The sequence below is a fragment of the Camelus ferus genome, chromosome 15 (assembly GCF_009834535.1).
Source record: "Camelus ferus isolate YT-003-E chromosome 15, BCGSAC_Cfer_1.0, whole genome shotgun sequence".
In the NCBI taxonomy this organism is placed as follows: domain Eukaryota; kingdom Metazoa; phylum Chordata; class Mammalia; order Artiodactyla; family Camelidae; genus Camelus; species Camelus ferus.
Genome location: NC_045710.1, coordinates 19,155,223 through 19,175,769, shown reverse-complemented (window position 1 = coordinate 19,175,769; position 20,547 = coordinate 19,155,223). Strand labels below are relative to the sequence as shown.

Genomic DNA, 20,547 nt, shown 5'->3' with positions numbered 1-20,547 from the left:
TACCTCATTAGAGCTTGGGGGGAAATGAGTAAATCAGGGATGGCGTGGTTGGTAGAGAATTCTTGAGTTAGTTGGCACGCCATCCAGTGGGGACAGTGTGCCCTAGAAGGAGCCGTCGTCCACTCTGCACCCGTGCCTCTGCAGACTGCCATACCCGGCTTTGCCTCAGTGTTAATAGCTGGATGTATTGCTTCTATTTTTACATCCGTTTTTCCCATTGTACGAGACTGAGATGGTGGCAGTAGCTGCAGATGTCCCCAGCTCAGTTTGGAAGACAAGACAGATGTGTCTCTTTTCCCATCTCTATATGTTATCTGAATCTCAGCCTCAGAATGACGTGGTGCTCAAGTCCTCACCCAAGTCCTTCCAACCTGAAGGTTAGGGGCTTCTTGTGTTCATGATGGCACTGAATATTCACTCCATAGTCAGAGTTACACACATATAACCATGGTGATATTTTAGGATTATTGTGATAGTGACATAAAATACTGTAACATTAATGATCCGTGGTCTATAAGCTCTAAAATTCTTGATTTATTAGTTGCTTTTCTACATATAAATGGTTAAGTCCCAGAATCTGCATTGATACTCTTAATTTCAAGAATTTCGCCCATAGACTCAATCTGCTGTCTCAAGAATCACTTGCTTTGTAATAAATCATCATAATTCAGGGTATATCAGTAAGCTGAGAGTAATCAAAAGCCAGAGGTATGGGTCATTCATCTGCCCTGTTGTTTATTCCTCTTTCTCCCTGTCCATTACACTCCAGTCCTGCAGTATTCCCTGGCAGCATCAGCCCAGCTGCATGGGTGCCCCCAAGGGACAACCCAGGGCTTGAGAATCAGCTCCAAACTAGAGATTGCACCAGTAGAAGTGGAATCGTTTCTGTTAGAGTTTGCATAGAAGCACTCATGAGGGCGGGGTGATTGCTGGGGCTGGTGGGTTGCCCACAGTTTTCCAAGGTAAACTCTCCGTGGTATATGCCCCCCTCCCTGGGGTCTGGCCTTCAGCCATCCAGGCTGCTCTCAAGGAGAGGCCCCCATTAATCCAATTCTGAGGTACCATCCAGAATGACAGTTCAGTCTTTGAAAATCCTACATCTGAAAGTCCATTGTTTCTATCTTGGTGTGACCGCCCCACACCCAACCCCACGCCATCTTCTCCTCCTCAGTCCCCTGGCCAGTGGAAAGCCAAACTAATTTTGTCATGTAATTAGAATCATTGAATTTAGGTGCTCTCAAGAAGTTGTTTCTCAAGTCCAGCAAACTGAGGTCCTGTTTCCTGCTTAGCCCTCATCTTGCTGACAGGATCAAGTACTCACCAGCTCTCACATGGCTCTGCCAATGGTAGTCTCTGTGACACACCTTTAACTGTATTTCTTAGGCAAACCACTCTTTCTTTCTCCTACCTCCTTCTTTCTAATCAGCACATACATTCTTTGCATTTGTTAAGAATTGGTAGCACTTCTGAGGGGTTTTAGAGCTCAGAAGCCATTTAGTCCTTGAATAGAGACTTTGCACATTTCTGTCCAGAAACTTCTGTTATAGCTAAGATGTTTGAGTGCCCCTCACTGTTCATTGCCTATACTTGAGAAAGGGTTGGGCCATAAAATACTTGGGTAAAGAATGAGAGAATCTTGGGTGCTGAAGAGACAACTATAAAATAATAAGGCTGACTTTAACTGTCATACCAATTTATTACCCAAGAAGTGACTGTTATTTCCTTTAGATTTTTGACCTTAGGAGAATTAAGTAATTTTGATACTGACAATACTCAAAGCACCTTGGGAAATCCTCTTTTAGAATTGCTTTGAGAGCCTTCATCACCTTTACCCACACCTAATCAACTCTATTGGTTTTTTTCTCTTTCTACTCCTGAAATTAATACATGTTTAGTCTTCAAGAGGAGAAAAGATCAGAGAACATAAAAAAGTATAAAAAAGAAAGTCAGATATCCATGATCCTACCATTTAGATGTAACCATTGTTAACATTTTAGTATAAACCCTTCCAGATTTTTCTATGCATATTTTGAATATCTGCACTTTTGAATATCTGTTAACAGCACACTTGAATATTTGCAACAGCAGAGGATTAATATGTCTAATTGTGGGAAGGCTCTGCAACTCAAAAAAATCAAATATTTCTTTAGAATAATGTAAATAGGCAATTCACTGAAGAAAAAATAAAAAAAAATAAAGAAATGAGACAATGTTCAACCTCATAAGAAATCAGGAATATGCAACTCAAAATAACAGTGAGATCTCTTTCACTGCCCATCAGGTCAGTGAAAAATGAAGATTGATAACGTCACAGGCTACATAAATTAGAAAACACATACTGTCACATAATCCTGGTGGGAATACAAATTCACAGAATGTTTTCAGAGGGCAGTTTGACAGTACCAATTTTTAAAATAGGTTTTCCCTTTGAGCTAGTATATCTCCTTCTAAGATTCTATCCTACGGAAGTATTCACATATATAAATATTTGTACAAGAATGTTTATTTCAGCTGTTTGTAATAACCAAAAAAACCTGATCTAACAGGTCTACATAATCATCAGTAGGAGAAAGCCAAATGATAATAGTATGGTGCCAGTGATTTAAAACTAACTCTAGCTATCTGTAAGTAAAAGCATAATTTAAAATATGAAAAGAAAAAAAAAACCCACCAAACTGTTTCCCATCACTCACAGGAAGGGGACTAGGCTGGGGGATAGTATTGTTTGAGTTTCTCCATAAGCCTGTATTTTTCAAGTATTGCTTTGAAATTTGGAGTAAATATGACTTTGGGACATAGCACAAAACTATTTGGAGCCACATCTAGCAAATAAGATAGATGATACCATTTCTCAAAGGGCAAACAGGGCATTATTCTCACAAAGGAGCCAGATAGGCCACAAATCACTCTTGGTCTCATAAAGAACCTCTCAAGTATTCCCAAATCTCTATATAAGGAGGCTGAGTAGCCCTTTGACTTAGGATGACCTCTAAATGGATAGAGTCCCAATGCCAAAGAAACTGATCCACATGACCTTCAGATCCACAGCACTGGAGCCTCCTTAAATCTGGATATTTCTCTACACATATGACAATTTTTTCCTTAATCTTTCTAAAGAAACAATTTCCCTCAAAAACATGTTATTTTATACAGTTTCCTTTGGAAATATCAGAATAAATGTCAAAGCTGCACTGTTTCTATTTGTCACTCAAATGCACGGCAGATCTTCAGAGATACTTCACTCATGTTCAAGTTTCCTTTCTGAATGAATCTGCTTATATATCTCAGCTTAACTCTTTAGTCATCATTCTCACAGTTAATAATAGAATGAATGATCAGACTTTGGCTTTCCCATGTTTCTTGATCTTTGGTTAATGGATGACCTGGAGGAATTGTAAAAGGGGCCAGGCCATAGGTGATGCCTCTTGTTGACCACATGAATAGTTCATGTACTTCATTGTTCACCTGCCTCCTATTTGAAGCCTCCTGAATGGAAGGGCTCGTGACAGATGGAGCATATGCAACACAATCTTTTGGACTGAATTGTGCTCCCTTCAAATTTATATGTTGGAACCCTAACCCTCAAAGTGACTGTATTTGAAGATAGGCCCTATATGGAAGTAATCAAGATTAAATGACATTGTAAGGGTGGGGCTCTGCTCCTACAGGATTAGTGTTCTTGTAAGAAGAGACACCAGACAGCTCTCTCTCTCTCTGTGCATTCAAAGAGGAGGTCATGTAAGCACACAGCAAGGTGGTGGCCTCCTGCGAGCCAGGAGAAGAGGCGTCAGAATGAAACCTATCTCACCAGCACCTTGATCTTGGACGTCTAGCCTCCAGAACTAGAGGAATACATTCTGTTGTTTAAGCCACCTAGTCTGTGGTGTTTTGTTATGGAAGACCAAGTAGACCACCACACACAAGAAAGCAAAAGAGCGTGCTGCAGAAGCGACCTAAAGTGAATGCTGACAAGTCAGCTGTTCTGTGAGGAGAAAATAAGCTGAAGCGAACTAACAGGATCAGCCTGAATCACCTTTTCTGGTGAAATTTCTCAAAGGTTTTGCATATGGTTCAACTGTAACCATCAATCCCAGTGGCTAAGGGCCGATGTGAGAGCAGAGCTGTCCTGGGTCCTAATCCTGACTTAGCCAGTAACTAGCAGGCAGCTTTGCACAAATGACTTCTTATGTTTGGGGCTCAGGTTGTACATCCAAACATGACATGTCTGGAGTGGGAGATCTCTGAGATTCCCTGATTCTTACAGATTCTTGGGGACGTGAGAATCCTTTGGCTAATAAAGAAAAGCAGGACACTGCTCTAGGCCAGGCATTGTGCTGGACTCTATGCATTTTCTCACGCGCTTAGAACCCTGCTAGACGAGGTAATGCCCACTTTAGAGAGGAGGAAATTATACTCCCAAAGGTAAACAGCCTGCCCAGAGTCTTACAACTGGTAAGTTGGAAGAGCCAAGAAATTGGTTCTAGGTCTGTCTTTCTGTCTGCTTGACTCTAACATCCATGTTCTCTCTACTGCACCCTCTTGGTCTGGTGGCAGTTTGCCTAGTGTCCAGCCTCTCCTATTTGGCATTCTAGCACTGACTCTCCTTGTCACTTCTTATGATACAGACTTCTGTAAATTGTTCCATTTCTCTAGATCTTCAGAAGCTTCCAGATCTTCCAAAAGCACTGCCTGCTTTGTGCAGTACAGTGCTGCCTCACCTAAATGCAATAACCCATGTATAGCCCTTAGAACAGCACCTGGCACATGAAAGCACTCACTACATCTTGGCACTCACTAGTAGGTCCCTATGTGTCTAGATGTTCACTTTACCTGGATATTTTGGGGTACCAGGTAGCATGGACAAGGAGCTTGCATCACTCACCATTACACAGGGGGGGTATGACCTCCACTCTGTACGTTACTGGACAGAAAACCAAGTCCCACTGTCATTCAACTCCAGCATCTTCCTATACAGGGCAAGGAGCTGGACTGAGTGGTAGGTGGTGTGGCAGGATGGTGCCAGTCCAGATATCAAAGGTTCAGTCACAGATCACATTCATTCATTCTTGTGACTGAATGATCAAACCTGGAAGAGAGATACACCACTCCTAGAGACTGTAACCAAAACATCTTTTCATTAAACTTCTTTAAATAAGGGCCTCAATTGCTAACTAGAGAGGCTATGGGAAATGTAATTCTTCTTTTTCAATTTTCCCAAACTGTTTCTCCAGTTTCAGGAATGAAAAAACACTCCTCCTTCCCTACCTAGCAAACTCCTACCCATCCTCAAGGTCCAGCACAGAGTTATTTGGGGGCAACCCCAAGGTTTAATACAGTGCTTGGCATATAATAAAAGGCCCTCCTGAAATAACAAGAGTTCTAGTTCCTTCTGGGAAAGTAACCAGTGTGTGTAAGAGTCACTTAGCCTCCCTAAGCCCCAGGGTTCTCAGGGCACTAGAAGATCTATAAGATTCCTTATATTCCTTCAATTCTACATTGAATATGCCAAGGGAAAGAATAAATCTCATATACAAATGCTATTTTTTAATGATTTGTAAACAAAATAATTACCCAGTTCCATATTTTAAAATATATCCTTAGGTTGTTTTACCTGCAGTCATAGAAAGGCCAGGTCCCCCCAAAAAAGTTACAGAGGGTAAATGACATCTCTGAAATTGGCATCCTAGAAGAAAGAAAACTCATATCCAAAGGAAGCTCTGAAACAGCCATCTTAACCTTAGGAATGATACCAGTAACTGGGCATGATGTCTGTGCAAACTCTGCTGACTCTGACTGCCAGAAAAGGTGAAGATGACAAAAAGAAGTTCACTGACTATTTAAAAAAAAAAAAAAAGGGACAGAGGACAAAGTAATTGCTAAAGAGACTGATCGACAGGCACAAGACATCTGTCATGCCAGGGGGCCATATTAACTCTATCACATTACTTCCACATCAGCAGATCACCTCATTTACTAGCTAATCAGGCAGAATTAAATATTTTAAATTATCTTTCCTAATCCTGCATGTGATCAGTTGAAAACCCAGGGCTCTAAAAATCTAATTGTAACTGCTTACCAGAAATGTCATCTTCACTTTGAGGAATTGAACCAGGGCCAGATACAAGGCTGTTTTTTCCCTTTTCCTAAAGTACTGTCCCACAGCCAGGACAGGACTTGCATGTACACGTCCCTGGTGCCTGACATCTGAGGGGTTCCCCAGGGGACCTGGGAACCCTGCCTCTGCTTCAGAACTCATAATGGCCAGAGACTAAAAGAAGAGCAGTGGTAGTGGAGAAGAGGGGCTTGGAGGTGGAGGTAGGATGTAGAGGGTTAAAAAAGAAAAACTGTTAAAACCTTAGCAAAAGTCAAGAGAGCCGAATCTAAATCTAGATTTAGAGTGTTCTGTGAGCCTAGAAGGTACCTAATTGAATGGACAGGAAATCCTCTCCCAGCAAGAAGGGATGGTATGGGGTTGTGGGAGATTAATTACCCATTGACAATTAAGACTTCTTGTGAGGAGGGTATAGCTCAGCGGTACAGTGCCTACTTAGCATGCACTAGGTCCTGGGTTTGATTCCCAGTACCTCCACTAAGAAATTAATTAATTAATTAAACCTAATTACCTCCCCTCCCAAAACAAGCAAACAAAAAAAAGACTTTTTAGCTTCTGACGCCTAAGCTCTACTTTCCCCTGCTCCTTAAGTGTCCCAGACATCAGTGTGATAGCAGGGCAGTGAGCAGGTAGTCTGCTTCTTGCTCATCTTCCTAGGATGCTGCAATAGTGTTCTCAGCAGCGAAGCTGCCAGGACTGTGCTGTAGGTCTCCTAAGTGGTTTCCATTGTGTGAAGGTGTTTCTTGGGTAGGCCTGGAATTATAAGGAGGCGAAAAAAACCATTTGGAGCCAAACTGTAGAGCCCAGTGAGCTGGAGCCATGCCCATTGCCCTCAGTGCCCATTACTGTTGATAAGAGGTAGACATAGAAATGAGAAAACAGCTGGGTGATTCATAGCTTGCTGAACACCTGTCTGCCTTTTGTGTGAAAGTTTGTGTGTGTCTGGTTAGCAGTGTGCAGACTTTGTGTATTTTCAGTGTTGATGATGTGTGCTTCAGGTGAATAATCTCTGTGTTTGTGTGTGCATGGGCGGGTGAATAAAACTGTACTACAGTGGGACAGAGTTTAAAGGGGTAACTAGTCACTTTCCTCCTCTTACTTCCATTCATTTCAGTGATTCTTAAGAATTCAGAGGACATAACGGTAGTTCATTTCCTTTTTTAAAAAATGGGGGAGGGGCACTAAGTAAGATGCTTATTATTTCTCAGTCAAAACAAATAAATCATTCTACCAGTCTCAGTGGTTCCTCAGCATTTTTTTTTTTTTTTTTGAGCCCTGACTCACCAAAGAGCTTAGACCTACTCCCATTAGAAACAGTTCATATCATCAGTGATTCTCTGCCTGTGTCTTTACAAAAAATAAAATGAGATGAAATGCTCTGGTGATCCCTGTGTACCTTCTATTGGGCGTGCCTGGCTGCCTGCCACCCCTATTTGGTGGGGATCACTGATCTATGCAACTTCATTTAAGTAAATAACATTTGAAGAAAACTCTTTTCCAACATAATGCTAGTTCAGATAGTTTGCCCTACCACCTGTGCCCTAAACACTCGCTTACTCCTGATAGAAACACAGCCTTCAGGAGACTACACACTCTCCCCCTAACAAAGTGACAAAGCAGCCAGTATGTGCTGAATTTGGGTTGTGTAGACAAAAATACCAGGTATTCCAGCCAAGGCGCTCAGAGTTTGCTGTGAATCATCCACACCAGCTTTCAGCAGTTAGATTCGCAGAACAATTGCTCAGTTCCTTCCTTCGTTTTCACAGTGTAGACCTGGCCCAAGACCCAAGAGTGAAGCAGCAAATGTAAGGAAGCAGAAACTTAAATAACTCAGAGAACCCTTTTATAACAGCAACTGCCTGCTGACTTTGTGGCCTAACAGCTCAAGCAAGAAAGGATATAAATACAGTATTGTGCAATGACTAATTACTCAAAATGTTGTGCATCAGCAGAAGTGGAACCTGTGGTTGGTGCTAATATTATCAAATGCCTTGGCTGTTTAATAATCCTGTAGCTCTATATTAGTTAGCATGCAGTTTTCGTGGAGAACAATGATTTTATTTCAAGTACCTCTCACTGAAAAAAAAAAAGCAGCTGTTAGAAGACGAACATTTGGCAGAAAATGTTTTAGCGGAATCTTCTGTGTGATACTAAATCATATTGGATTAACTGTTTTCTGTCTAGAATAGTGGAGTCAAAAATTAAAAAGATCACTGACCACAGAAAGCAAGGCCAGTCTTTAGAATCCAGTGAATCACTAACAGACATTTTAGTTTTAAGTGCCATTTATTCACCAATATATCAAGTTATTTATATACAAAGCTTCCATTAATAGTGCCTGAAGAATGGGCCTTTTTTATTCCAATTTCAGTTCATACTCAAGATTCTACTTCTCTTTCATTAATAGTGGAATTCTTTAAATTATAGAATAAATTAATACCCCACAGACATTTTGGCCAGAATGGGGTTTTTTTAACCAGTTTTGAGTCTCCACAGGCCATTGTGGTGGCTGGCCAGACAGAAGAGCAGTGAGGGCTGGGCCAGAGAGTGGCCCTGCCGAGCACACGCCAGCCCTGCCCCTGCAGAGGCGCCGGGGCAGCCCCGGGCTCTTGGACTCATGGCCCACCCACTCCCAGGTTGACAACAGACCCTCACAGGTTTTTCAGACCCCAGCCACTGGAGAGGAAGTGACATCATGACGTGGCTGCTGGGCATTGCCATATTCAGCCAAAGAGCATTAGGATCCAGCTACTTTCATGGGGCCATGTTGATTCAGGAACATTTTCACTGAAATTATTATTACTACAACACAATTCTCCACTTTTCTAAACTAACAAGCAAAGTACAAAGCATAGAGTTTCACCCTATCCCCGGTTTCCATTCCTGGGGTGGAGTGGGTGATGGGTAAAGATTAAAAATGGAGGGGTTTCAGAGATGGCTAAGGATTGCTTACAGGATAGCGCTAGCTCAAAACAGCTTCATCAGAGTGCTCATTTCAGTACTGGTGTGACTGGCCAGCCCAGAACCCATCAACAACCAGAAGCTGAGAGTGGACTCTGAGACACTGAGTCGGGCCCCAAATGGAGCCAGCAAATGACCTGTCAATACAGACCATTAGCTTTCTTGGACCAGGAACATGTCACCAATAACGAAGCCAGATCAGTTCATGGCGCTGACCTCAGAGGTAGAACACCACAACCATGTACATCCAAGGGGGAAGGCTGGGACAGGGAAAACACGTGGCAACAGGCTGGCAAGTTCTTTTGCCTTTGACTCAACTTTAGATCAAATCAAAGTTGATGCAGTTATTATGATCATCATACTCTTACAAATTGTCACTAAATACTAGTAGGGTACCAATCAATGCAGAATCTGGCAGTTGTGGGATGAAGGTTGGTAGAGTTTTTCTTGTTCTCTAGTAGTTGAATTTTAATCAATATGTTGAAAATTGAAAGACCAGAGTCATTTTTTAATACCACCTACAATCTTTTGGGGCAGTGAAATGCTGCCTTGCACATATATTACCTCACCTGACTTTGATTTTGCACTCAACCTCCCATTGATCCCTCTCTGTTTTCATCCATCTAAGTGAAAGAAGGCTTTTGCCCCATAAACCTCATTCCAGAAGGAAATGCATAATTCAAGAAAAATACTGATGTCAAAGAAGAGAAGGCACACCAATTTGTGTCAGCAGTTGCTATAAATTAAAGAGGAGTACAAGGAGAATTTAATATAATGTAGAATTGGAAATAAAATTAGAACCAATATTTAGGCAGTCCTCCACCCTTTTTTTTCCCCACTGTGACATGAAGGATTGACTCCCAGCTTAAGTACCTAATGTAGTTCATTTTTCTTTTCTGCTACGATTTTTCCCCTATAAAATGTTGCATGTTTATCTTTGGCATCCAAAATTAGATCTTTCCACTTTTTCCATTCTAATCGCAACAGAAAAGGTAGGGTAGGAAGAGTCAAAGTTTTCCCTTCGTCTTCTAACCCATCATGTTTGCAGCATAGAAAGGACCCCACTCTACTAGTCTGACTAGTTCAACTGCCGTAAATAGCTATTAATTCTTCCTTAATATTGATTCTCTCTAATGTGGGTGTCGCCTCCATGGATTCTTTTGTTTTTCTAAAGCTGGAAGATAAAAGGTTGATAATGAATGTATGACCGTGCTACTGAACATGAGAAGAATTCTTTAGCAAGCATCCAAAAGGAGTAGTCCCATCAAACTGCCATTATTCAGAACCTTTTTGGAGCGCTTTATTCAAATTTCCCTCAGAGCCAGTGATGTTCCTTATAGTCACCCATTGTGTTTGGCCAGTGGTGGAATTCCCTAACTTGATCTCCCATCTTAATCACTGGACTTGGTTTTAAGTGATTCACTCTTTCCAGAAATAAATTCCTTAGGATAGTGGTTCTTAAAGGTATAGCCCTGGACCAGTAATACCAGCAACACCAGGGAGCTGATTAGAAACACAAATCCTGGGCCCCACCCCAGATTTAATGGATCAGAAACTTTGGGGGTGGAGCCCAGCAATCTGCATTTTAACAAGCCCCAAGCAATTCTGATGCACACTCTAGTTTGAGAACCACTGACTTAGAAGATGAAATATTGCCATCACTGAGGATATTCAAAGATGGTGCTACTGATTTTTAAGGTATTCCAAAGAACAAGCTTCAAAATCTTTTTGAGCACAGTTGGAGTACATGTATGGCCTCCCCCAGGGGACTGCTTTAATAGAGACTGGCCTTTCACTGAGACACCACAGTTCTGCCACCTAGTTGTTAGACCATAAGCAAGTTCTTACAGTTGGTTTCTCATCTGGAAAATGAAAGGCCCGCCCTAGCTACCTCACCAGATTGTAATGAGATTCAGAGTGAATCACATCTACAAATATGCTCCGTAAATCAGAAAGTTCTATAGAAAAGTGAAAGTCATGTCATTCTGCAGACAGGACTCTGGTAGTCTGAGCATTATGTCAGAGCAAAGGGCTGGGGAAAGGCCTGTATTTACCATTCCCTTGGCCAGATCCACCTTTTTGTCCAAATAATGACTGATTCATCTCCTTGGTGGATGTGCCTAAGATTCTACCATCTCACTCACCAACTTATGTGGTGTTAAGAGAGGAAAACCATTGCCTGACTACTGGCTGCAAGGGGCTAGAAAAATATATCCATTTCAGACATGCTATTTTCTAGGGAAAGCTCAGTAAAGATGGACTGTGGGCACTGCACTCTCGTGCCCAGGACCTGTCACACACTAGCAATGCAAGGGTCTGTACTAAAACCACCCATTTCAGCCCTTTGCTAGAGAGTCATGACCTTTAAGAAGGAAGCTAAGTGTCTATTGCCACATACTAGTCATTGCAGAGAGGACCAAACAGAAAATCCCCCCAGCAAACCAAATCTAGAAACCAAGATTTAGAAACAGACCAGTTAATGTGTCTGTGCTTGAGACGAATGTGGGTGGCTCTTCCCTTAGAGGTTAGCCTTTACAAACAACTTCACCGTAGGAATTCTTTAACACTAAGTTCCCGGTGTATTCGTAATTTACCTTTGAAACTCTACAGACTGTTGAGTGAACATATCTGGGCAGGAAGGAAGCTAAACCTGTTGCCTTGTGCTTGTTGGGAGTGCAGTTTTAGTAACAAAGAACAGTTCCCACTAGGCCAACATCAACCTCACTTTTCATACAAAGTGGCAGCTAAAATCAAGAGCTTCTGTATGAATGTAATTGGTTAATTATGATTAAATTATTGGTTAATTATGGGAAGATAAGCTGTTGGTTAATTATGGAATTAGAACAGGAAATGATTTTGCTCAAAATGTGTGCCTATTTAACAAATCTGTAAAGACAGAAAGCAGATTAGTGGTTCCTGGGCCAGCGGCGAGTAGGGAGGAATGAGGAGAGACTGTTAATGGGTCTGAGGTTTCTTTTACAGGAGACAAAATTTCCTAAAATTAGATTGTGGTGATGGTCGCTCAACCCTGTGAAAATCGTATACTTAAATGGGCAGATTGAATTATATCTCAATCAAACTGAAAAAATCTAACTCCTAATGAATTCTAGATCTGGGGAAAATACTGTGTCTGTTTAAAAGACAGAAATTAAAATCACATCAAAACTTTGCTGCACGTGGTTTCATACTTAATCAATATGAAACAGTGATCACTTGAAATATATTAAGGCAGAAAATATTTGCTTTCTTTCAGTCAGAGTATTTTAAAAGCAATCTATCTCAGCCAAACAATTGAAATTTAAATTTAATAAATTAAGGCAGCTAATAGTGGAAGCCAGTCATGTACATTTATGACATAATGATCAGTCCATGTTCCCTCTACAGATTTATTTAGAAGAATCAGCTGCACTTACACAATAATGATAAGAAAAGTGGATTCTCAGTGTCTATGGTGATGCTCCTAAACTCATCTGGTTACAGGGAAGGCCGGAAGGTTGAGGATGGAAAGGACATGATGTCATCCTTATGATGTGAATATGCGCTGATAAGAAAAGAGAGAAATACTCAGATTTGCGCTGTGAAACGGAGCTCTTGTGAAAGCAGCATCCTATCTCGTGGTATGTTTACAGACTGACGGCTCAGTTTTGTCTGCCCAGGAGAGAACCTTTGCCCTTTCCTGCCTTGGAAGATAGGCCAGGACACACTAGCTCTAATCTCCCTGTTAAAGTCCTCGCTCCAGGGCTTGGGGCTTGCCAGCGGCTTGCTGGTGGCCATGGAGAGTGTAGATGGAGGTAAACAGGAAGGGAACTGGCTGGGAAATGTAGGAATTTCTGGCTCAGTGGAAAGAAAACAGGCAGCTACCAACACCTGCCTAGCAAGCCTTGCAATTTGGTGGTTGCTGGTTAGGGCTTCTTAATGCACTGAAAGACCCTGACCGTTCTTTGTAGCAAGAGGCCCTACTTTGGTGTTTCTCACACACCTTTTTTTAAAATTACTTACCACGCACCCACCCATCCACCCCAAGGAAACTTTTAAGAGATTTTTTTTTTCCCAATTGTCCTCTTCTCCCATAAAATTTTAATACCACAGATATCCATTCATAGTCCCTGTCTCTATGTCTGTTTACATACTGTGGTCCTTGGGAGAGCCACAAATCACTGTAATATCTACAACTGTTTTTTACCACAACCCACACCCCTACCAATGCAAGAACGAATCTTCACCCCCATGCGAAGATACGGTCCCAGTTGAGAACGTGCGCCCTGGATGGAATGAAGGGTCTCGGCAGGGCCTTTCTCCTTCTGCTCACACTTGAGTGAGTGGTGAGGTCAGTCACACGGAGAAGGCAGACCAGGGGCCCAATGTCCACCACTCACCAAGAGAGGCCCTGGCTTCAGGTTCCAGCATGGCTAGAGGAATGTCCTCCAAAATCACACTGTCCTGCACCATCTGTTCAGCCTGCCTGCCATCCCCCAGGCTCTGCCACCACCTCCCCTCCCCGCACAGAGCCCTCTGCCCAGTGATAGGAAACAGGGTCCTCCATCAAAGCAGCAGCGCAGATGGAGGTGCAGAGACTTCCCAGCCAGCAGGACCCTTCCTTCCCGTGCTGTCCTCCAGCCCTCCCCAGCTCCGGGCCTCTCCCCATGGCCTCACTCAGCGTCCTCCCTCTGTTCCTTCACCCAAATGAAAGCATGAGATTTACCAGGTTTCCCCAGTCTTGCCCGGCCCTTTCTACTCTTCACTTTACATTTCTCTAAGCTCCTGCTCACACACTCTTTAAAGGCCTCAGAACCCCTGCCCTGACAGAGAAATGGACTTAAGAGATTCCAGCACAAACAGATGGCCACTGCTGGAACTCCCTGGAGCCTGGCTTCTCTGGTAATCAAGAGCCACAGGACAGGCTTCTGCCCCTCTGCCCCTTCCTGCCTGTGAGAGCGTCCCTGCACGCCCTCATCCTTCTACTCTGAGCTGGGAACAGAGAGCCGGTCACATGCCCTAGGATCATGACTCTCTTTGTTCCTTAGAACCCTTCTGCCTTAGATCATGGGCTTTTGTTTCCAAAAACGTTAGCAAATTTAAGGGGCCTCTGAGATGATGCCATCTGGTCTCCCCCACCTTTGTTGAACACCTGCTCTGCTCCAGACACTGTGCTAGGCCTTTTCACATACATTATCCAATTCACTATTTACAATAGCCCTATGAGGTAGGTGCCCATGTTACAGATAAATAGTCACAAGAGACGCTGAGTCACTTGCCAGAGTGGGGAAATCAGGACTTAAAGTCAGGGCCGTCGGCTTCCACATCATTTATTGCATCGTCCCAGTGGAGAAGACATGTCCCTACTTGAGAAAAACATTTTTCCCAGCTGAGTACAGAGGGGCTTCACGGTTGGTTTACCATCCTTAAAAGCTGACACAGATAACAAAAAGGGCAGCAGGCAGGATTTGACACCAGGTGTGTGTCCTTCTGTGCTCCTTCCCCAAGGTTCCTGACACCATGTCTCCTGCCCATCCATGATTAGCCCTTTTAAAGACAAAGAATGGCTTGTAAATTCTCCCAGGCCCAACCAGATGTTCATGCCTCAACCTCCTCCCAACAGGAACAAGGCAGAAGCCCCATTCTTGGAACTGGGAAGCAAGAGCAAAGCAGGACTTGCCACCAAGCTAGCCTGAGGGGAAGCCACCTCAGCAGCTCTGCCTGCACAGGGCTGAAAGGTAGCAGGGACCTTAGCGGGTTTACACTGTTCTCTGTCCCTTTCCTGAGCCCCTTGTAGGATTCTTTTTTATGAAGAAGAAATAGCCCATTGACTTGGGATTTAGTCATGTTTCTTCCCATTTGCCTTTTCCCTGGCCTCTGAAACCACGAGCCTGGCTGAGGAATTCAGGTCCACAGTGGAAGCTTTGAAGAGCTTTGTGTGGGGAGAGGTTTTGCAAAGAAAGGAAAGTGGTATCTACTTGTCAGATGGAATGTGTTAACACATCAGGGAGGAACGCAAGGACTTTAACTGTTATGGTCCCTCGGCAGTTTGGGTGATGAATCACCCGGCGGCGTGGGTACAGATTCCTAACAAATGAAGCCCTGCAATGACATCAGTCTTGCACGATCACCTGGGTTCTGTTGTAGGCGCCTGACAAGTTCTTACCTTGCAGATTTTCACCACACTGGGTTTTCTTTTTTTCCCCCAGCCACACTTAATTCCCATCATGCCTTACAAGTCTCCCATTTTTCCATCAGCTAGAATCTGGCAAAGTAGGACTTGCACAAGTCTGTCTCACTGTCATCCCTCCTACAGGGCATTCTTGGGACGGTGTGTGCTCCTCACCTAATCACTCCACACCCATCCTCCTGACAGTCCTGGATTCAGTCGGCACGTATTTTAGCGGCGAGCCTGGCCTTGCAGTATCCTGAGGGTGCGGAAGTGATGGAGACCACACCAGAGGACAGGAGTGTCTAGGAGGGTACCTAACCCAGACTCGTGGAATCAGGGGAAACACAGTGCTTTGAATATAGTGCCAGTCAGCAAATGCATGATGACTAAGTTAATACCTGAGCTGAGTCTTAGAAGAGGAGTAGGAGTTAGTCTAGGAATGAGTTCAAGCTGAGATATCTCCATGTAAACCCAAGGTTCCATAAGTGAAAAGGAAGAAGAGATGAAACTAGAGAGGTGGGCTAGGGGCCCTCGTGTGCCATGCTAAGGAGCTATAGTTCTATCCTAAGAAAGATGAGAAATGTTCAGAAGGCTTTAGTCAGGGAAGTGAGGTGGCCAGATTTACAGCAGTATAGAGGATGGAGTGGATGGGGCCAGACTAGAGACAGGGAGACTAGTTAGGAAGTTAATGTGGTCCTCCAGAGGTGATGGAGCATGAAGGAGGGCAATGGGAGTAGGGATGAGATGAGAGAACAGATTAGAGAAATGTTTAGAATTTAAACTTGGCAACTGGTGATTATCCAGAAGACCCCCGCCCCCAGATTTTCAGTGTGGATGTGCCACAAACTGAAAAGATAAGAAAAGGCCCGTGTTCAGTCAGCTATGAGTTCAATTCGGGCACACTGAGTTAGAGTTGCCTGCAAGAGACATGAGGCTGACACACAGGTAGTTAAGATACATGAACCCGAAGATAGAGGAGAGCCTGGGCTAAAGATAATGACTTAGGACTCAGCATATTCACAGCAGTTGAAACTATAACAGCATACTATTTGAGACACCCAGGAAATTATGGGGAATAAGGAGGGCAGTGAGTGAAGGACAGAACCTGGAATACCAACATCGATGATGCAGGAGGAAGAAGAGAGAGACCCATGGCAGAGACAAAGAAGGAGGGTCAGAGAGACACGGGGACCCAGGACAATCCCTTACTGCTCTGTACTTCTCTCCCCCATTAACCTTCTGGCTGTCCTGTTCCTCATAAGCAAGCTCTTTTACAGCTTAGCTCCCCATACAGCCCTTGAAGGTGAAAGCTGCTCCTGATCCGAAGGCACATTCATTGTAGCTTCCAGCCATCCTTCCTCTGCCCTCCTGGAGAGATTCCTGCATCTCTGGGGCACATGCAAATCAGTTATAAAGCCTCAACCTCCTTTCCTGATCATTCTCTGTTTATTTAAGACTCTGACATCCACTTCACCATTTTTCTCTCCCGTGCCCCTGCCAGGGCTACCATCATGCAGGATGACTTCAGGACCACGAGGATGAACCGTCACCAGGTCTCATAGTTCTATAGTTCTCATGCCCTCACCTCCAGTGACTCCTCACCTCCACCCCAGTCTCCCACTCCCATAACGACTTCCAGGAAATGGTTAATACCTGGCATGACTTTAGTTCTGTGGGACTAAATCTCACATCCTCCTCTTTGACCACAACCAGCTCTCTCACCTCCTCTCCTACACTCACTTGTTCTCACTTTCCTTAGTTCCCTCCATTTTCCTCTGAACTGTTGACCCCCTCCTGACCTCTCTGCCCTCCCTACCCAGGTCAGACTCTCTGGGTCTCTGTCCGGTTTTGCTTTCCTGAAGCCTCTGCTCCCTTTGTAGCCTCCCTCTTTCCCCACACCTGCCCAGGGCGACTCTGGTTCACATGCTCTGTTCCTGCCCCAAGCACGCAGAGGGAAACGGGACCCCATGCAGAGGGCCATCAATGAAGATTCATGGTCTCCACTCTCACCCCTGTCATTCTTCACTGCTAGAGAAAACGTAAGCCCTCCCCATGGGGAAATAAAAAGATTTGAGCAGTAGCCAGAAGACCAGTCTGTTTCCCAGAATAGCTTCTCCACCTGCTCTGTTGCTAGATTTCTACACAGATGTCCTTGGTATAATCTTGACTGCTATTTACCACCTTTATTCTTACCTTGGGCAAGTTATTTAACCTCCTCCAATCCTAGTTTGCTCAGTTTTAAAATAAGGATCCCCTAGGCTTGCTGCCAGCTTCTATGGTGCACTGTGCAAGTTAGAAGGCACCTGTCTGAACAGGCCCCCGGCTTAGGGAGCTGAGCCTGGCCCGCAGACCCACAGTCACCCCCTCACCTGGGCGGCCTCGTGCAGAGCCACCTTGCGGAACCAGACACTGCAATCCCAGCTACACCCACCCCCAACGGGGTTCTTGTGAACTAAAGGCGACAACCTGCACAGCACCCAGCAGAGAGCACCTGACGATGAGCAGAACCTCAGATAAAAGAACTCACGCGGACCACTTGAACCTGGCTCAACGCGTGGGTGAGATCTGCTAGGGGGCCCCCTGCAGCTGTTTTCAAGCATTTCCTGCCAGCTCCATGAGGTTTATCACGTGCTCCTGCCTCCCATGGGCTGGTTCCTTCGGTGAGGGAGCAGACCTAGGTCACAGTCAAGGGTGAGGTGGCAGAGGCTGCCCCCCGACCCCACACCCCAGCTCTGGGTGCTGTCTGGAGGAGCGCCCACTTCTCAGATTCTCCCCTTGGGGTCCCCTCGTCAGCAGCTCATAAGTGTCATCCCCACCCCGAGCCCTGCAGTGCCACCCCCCAACCCTCACCTAGAGAGTTCAGCTTCTCCATCAGTGTTGCTGCCCTTTCACTTCACTGTCACTCCAGCTGCCCCCACAGGTCCACAAACCAGGACTTCTCAGAGCCCAGGAGTGTGAAGGCCCTCAGGAGAGCCGGAATTTCAGAATGCCACATCCATTCTCTAAGAGCAGCTCTTCCTTAAGAGGAAATTATTGTGAGAAGACAATGAATAGTAGCCACGTGGATATTTTTATTGAAGAAAGATGAATTATGCCATCACCCCTTTTGGCACAAAAATAATTTTCAGTAAAAGGTTAAAACCGTCATGTTGTATCAATGAGAACTATTCCATTATTCCAAGAATGATTGATTGGAAAGTGCTTTACTTACAGGAAAATCACAGTGATACAATACAGTTTCCACTTTTAAAGCACTTTCCATTAAAAAAAAATTATACCAATGTATAAAAATAGTTATACTGAAGATGTGAATCAACAGCCGAGTAATTTATTGGCACTTGAAAGCCTTGTGGTATAAATAGATTCAACAATAAGACTATCAAGTAACTCTAGGCTGTGGCAACCTAACCTCCATTTTCACTGACACAAAAGAAGGTCCCAAGGTGGTTTAGCGAGGGTCATCTGGCCCCCTTGGGAGAGATCACTGGAAGAGAAAAACAATGGAACTAGGACCAGGGGTCAGGTCAACTCAAAGCCCTGGGTGAGGCAGTGGAAGAGACAGAGGGGACAGAGATGTGGGCTCTGCCCTCAGAGAGTTTCCAGGTTGTCCCAGACTGCAGGGCTGTACACAGAACAGTCAGTACAATGTCTGTGGGTCCTAAGAGAAGAACAAACAAGTATGAGATATCCGAAGGGAGGGAGACTCTTTTTGCCTGGTGATTTCCTTCCTCCTTTCCTCCCCCGCTGCCTACCTGCCTGCCTCCCAGTCATTTACTGTGAGGTGTAACATGAACAGAGTGTGGAATCAACTGGGTCTGGATGCAAATTGCAGCTCTGCCGTTTACTAGCTGGGTGACCCTGAACAAATCATTTAATGTCTTAGCCTCAGTTCTCTCAAGTGTCAAGTGTCAGGGGGGTCATTATAAAGGTGAAATGAGGCCAGTCTTGTGCGTGTATAAAAGCACCTAGCTCTGCTGCTTCCTGATGAAGAGCAAACAATAGAAGTTCATGCCCTTACACTTTTCTGTGACAGTTAAGTAGTACTTTGCTACCCCTCTCATGCTGAATTTCAAAGAGCTTTTCCATTGTTGCATGTAATGTGACTTTTAAGATAATATTAACTGGTCTTCATGTCTTGGAGCTGATGGCCCCTGTCAGCCAGGAGCCTCCCTACTTCCTTGTATTTTGGGAATGAGGCCAGACTGCTGTCCTCTCTGTGAGGAAGTATATGGAACACCACCCCCAACCCGACCATCTCACTTCTAGTGAGAAGGTGGAGGCCCGGGCCGCTGAGAGTCGGTCCATCAGCGGTCATTAACTGAGCATATACCACTTAGAAGGACTGTATAACTGGGGAGTCAGCAGATAGGAAAGAACTAGGCAAGACTGCTGGCCTCTCAGAAAAGTTTAACACATGGGATTGCCTCAGTCAGGGTTCTCGGTTGAAAATAAAATCGACCAGTTGTGTTACTGGCACTGGATGCCATCACAGCACTGCCAACACTGCCACTAACATCCCAGAATTCAGTTTTCCTGCAATCACTGTCACAGCCAGAAAAGGTTCCTCCCAGTCCCCTGGACTTTCAAGAGGGTATCACTGCCTACTCCTTAGCTGCAAAGGAAATTGCCTCAATGACACAGGGTATTTCCAAATGCAGGCAAGAGGTTCTCTCAATTCAGTTTACCCCAAAGTATAGTAGATATCCACTTAAGTGAATTAAGAAAAAGATGGAAATCATTGAAAGGCTGAAATTGGCCCATTTGCAAATTCACAGAGTGACTGATACTGATTTTTTTTTTAACTTCTTTAGTAAAATTTCTTTTATTAAAAACTTCTCTTATTATAATTTTTAGTTTTAAAAAGATAAAACCTAGTAAAGTTGCAGTACTCCCATTTACACTTCACATAGTTTTTCACCAGTTATTAGCATTTTGCCAATGCTAACAAATTTGCCACTTTGTTTTATTGCTGTCTCTAAAATACATAAATACACTTTTTTTTTTTTTGGATGACAGTTTGAAAGTAAGTTGCAGACAGGGTAACCTCTTAACACTTCAGGATTTATCTCCTAAGAACAAGGACATAACAAAACTACAATTACCAAAATCAGGAAACTTAACACTGAGATAATCTTATCTTACATGAACAGCTCAATAATGTTCTTTATAATTTTTTTTTGTCCAGGAGCCAATCCAAGATTATGTATCACATTGAATTAAGTCATGTTGCTTTAGTCTGTACTATAAAACAGGTCCTCAATCTTTTTGTCTTCCTTGATATTGGTATTTTTGGAAAAGCACAAGCTCATTGTTTTAAACAATTTTT

The 20,547-nt window shown here is 43.9% G+C and overlaps 2 protein-coding genes across 9 annotated transcripts in view; one reads left to right on the top strand and one right to left on the bottom strand.

Annotated features, from left to right (window-relative positions):
• BABAM2 (BRISC and BRCA1 A complex member 2) overlaps window positions 1-20,547 on the bottom strand; it is a 444,883-nt gene that overhangs the window by 409,614 nt on the left and 14,722 nt on the right. The gene's annotated exons all lie outside the window — the stretch shown is intronic.
• The window catches only part of RBKS (ribokinase), an 81,954-nt gene that overhangs the window by 54,026 nt on the left and 7,381 nt on the right, over window positions 1-20,547 (top strand). Inside the window, exons 8-9 of one of the 6 annotated variants that reach the window (XR_004326193.1) lie at window positions 12,554-12,690; window positions 14,673-14,688. The exons of 2 other annotated variants lie outside the window; for them this stretch is intronic. Coding sequence is in view for 2 of the 4 variants with exons in the window: in XM_032497267.1 (XP_032353158.1) it covers window positions 12,458-12,493 (36 nt within the window). In the remaining 2 variants the exon portion in view is untranslated. Of the gene's footprint in view, window positions 1-12,457; window positions 12,509-12,553; window positions 12,691-14,672; window positions 14,689-16,722; window positions 16,759-20,547 lie in introns of those variants that run through there. 3 more of the 6 variants (XR_001366716.2, XM_032497268.1, XM_032497267.1) reach the window with 3 other exon arrangements.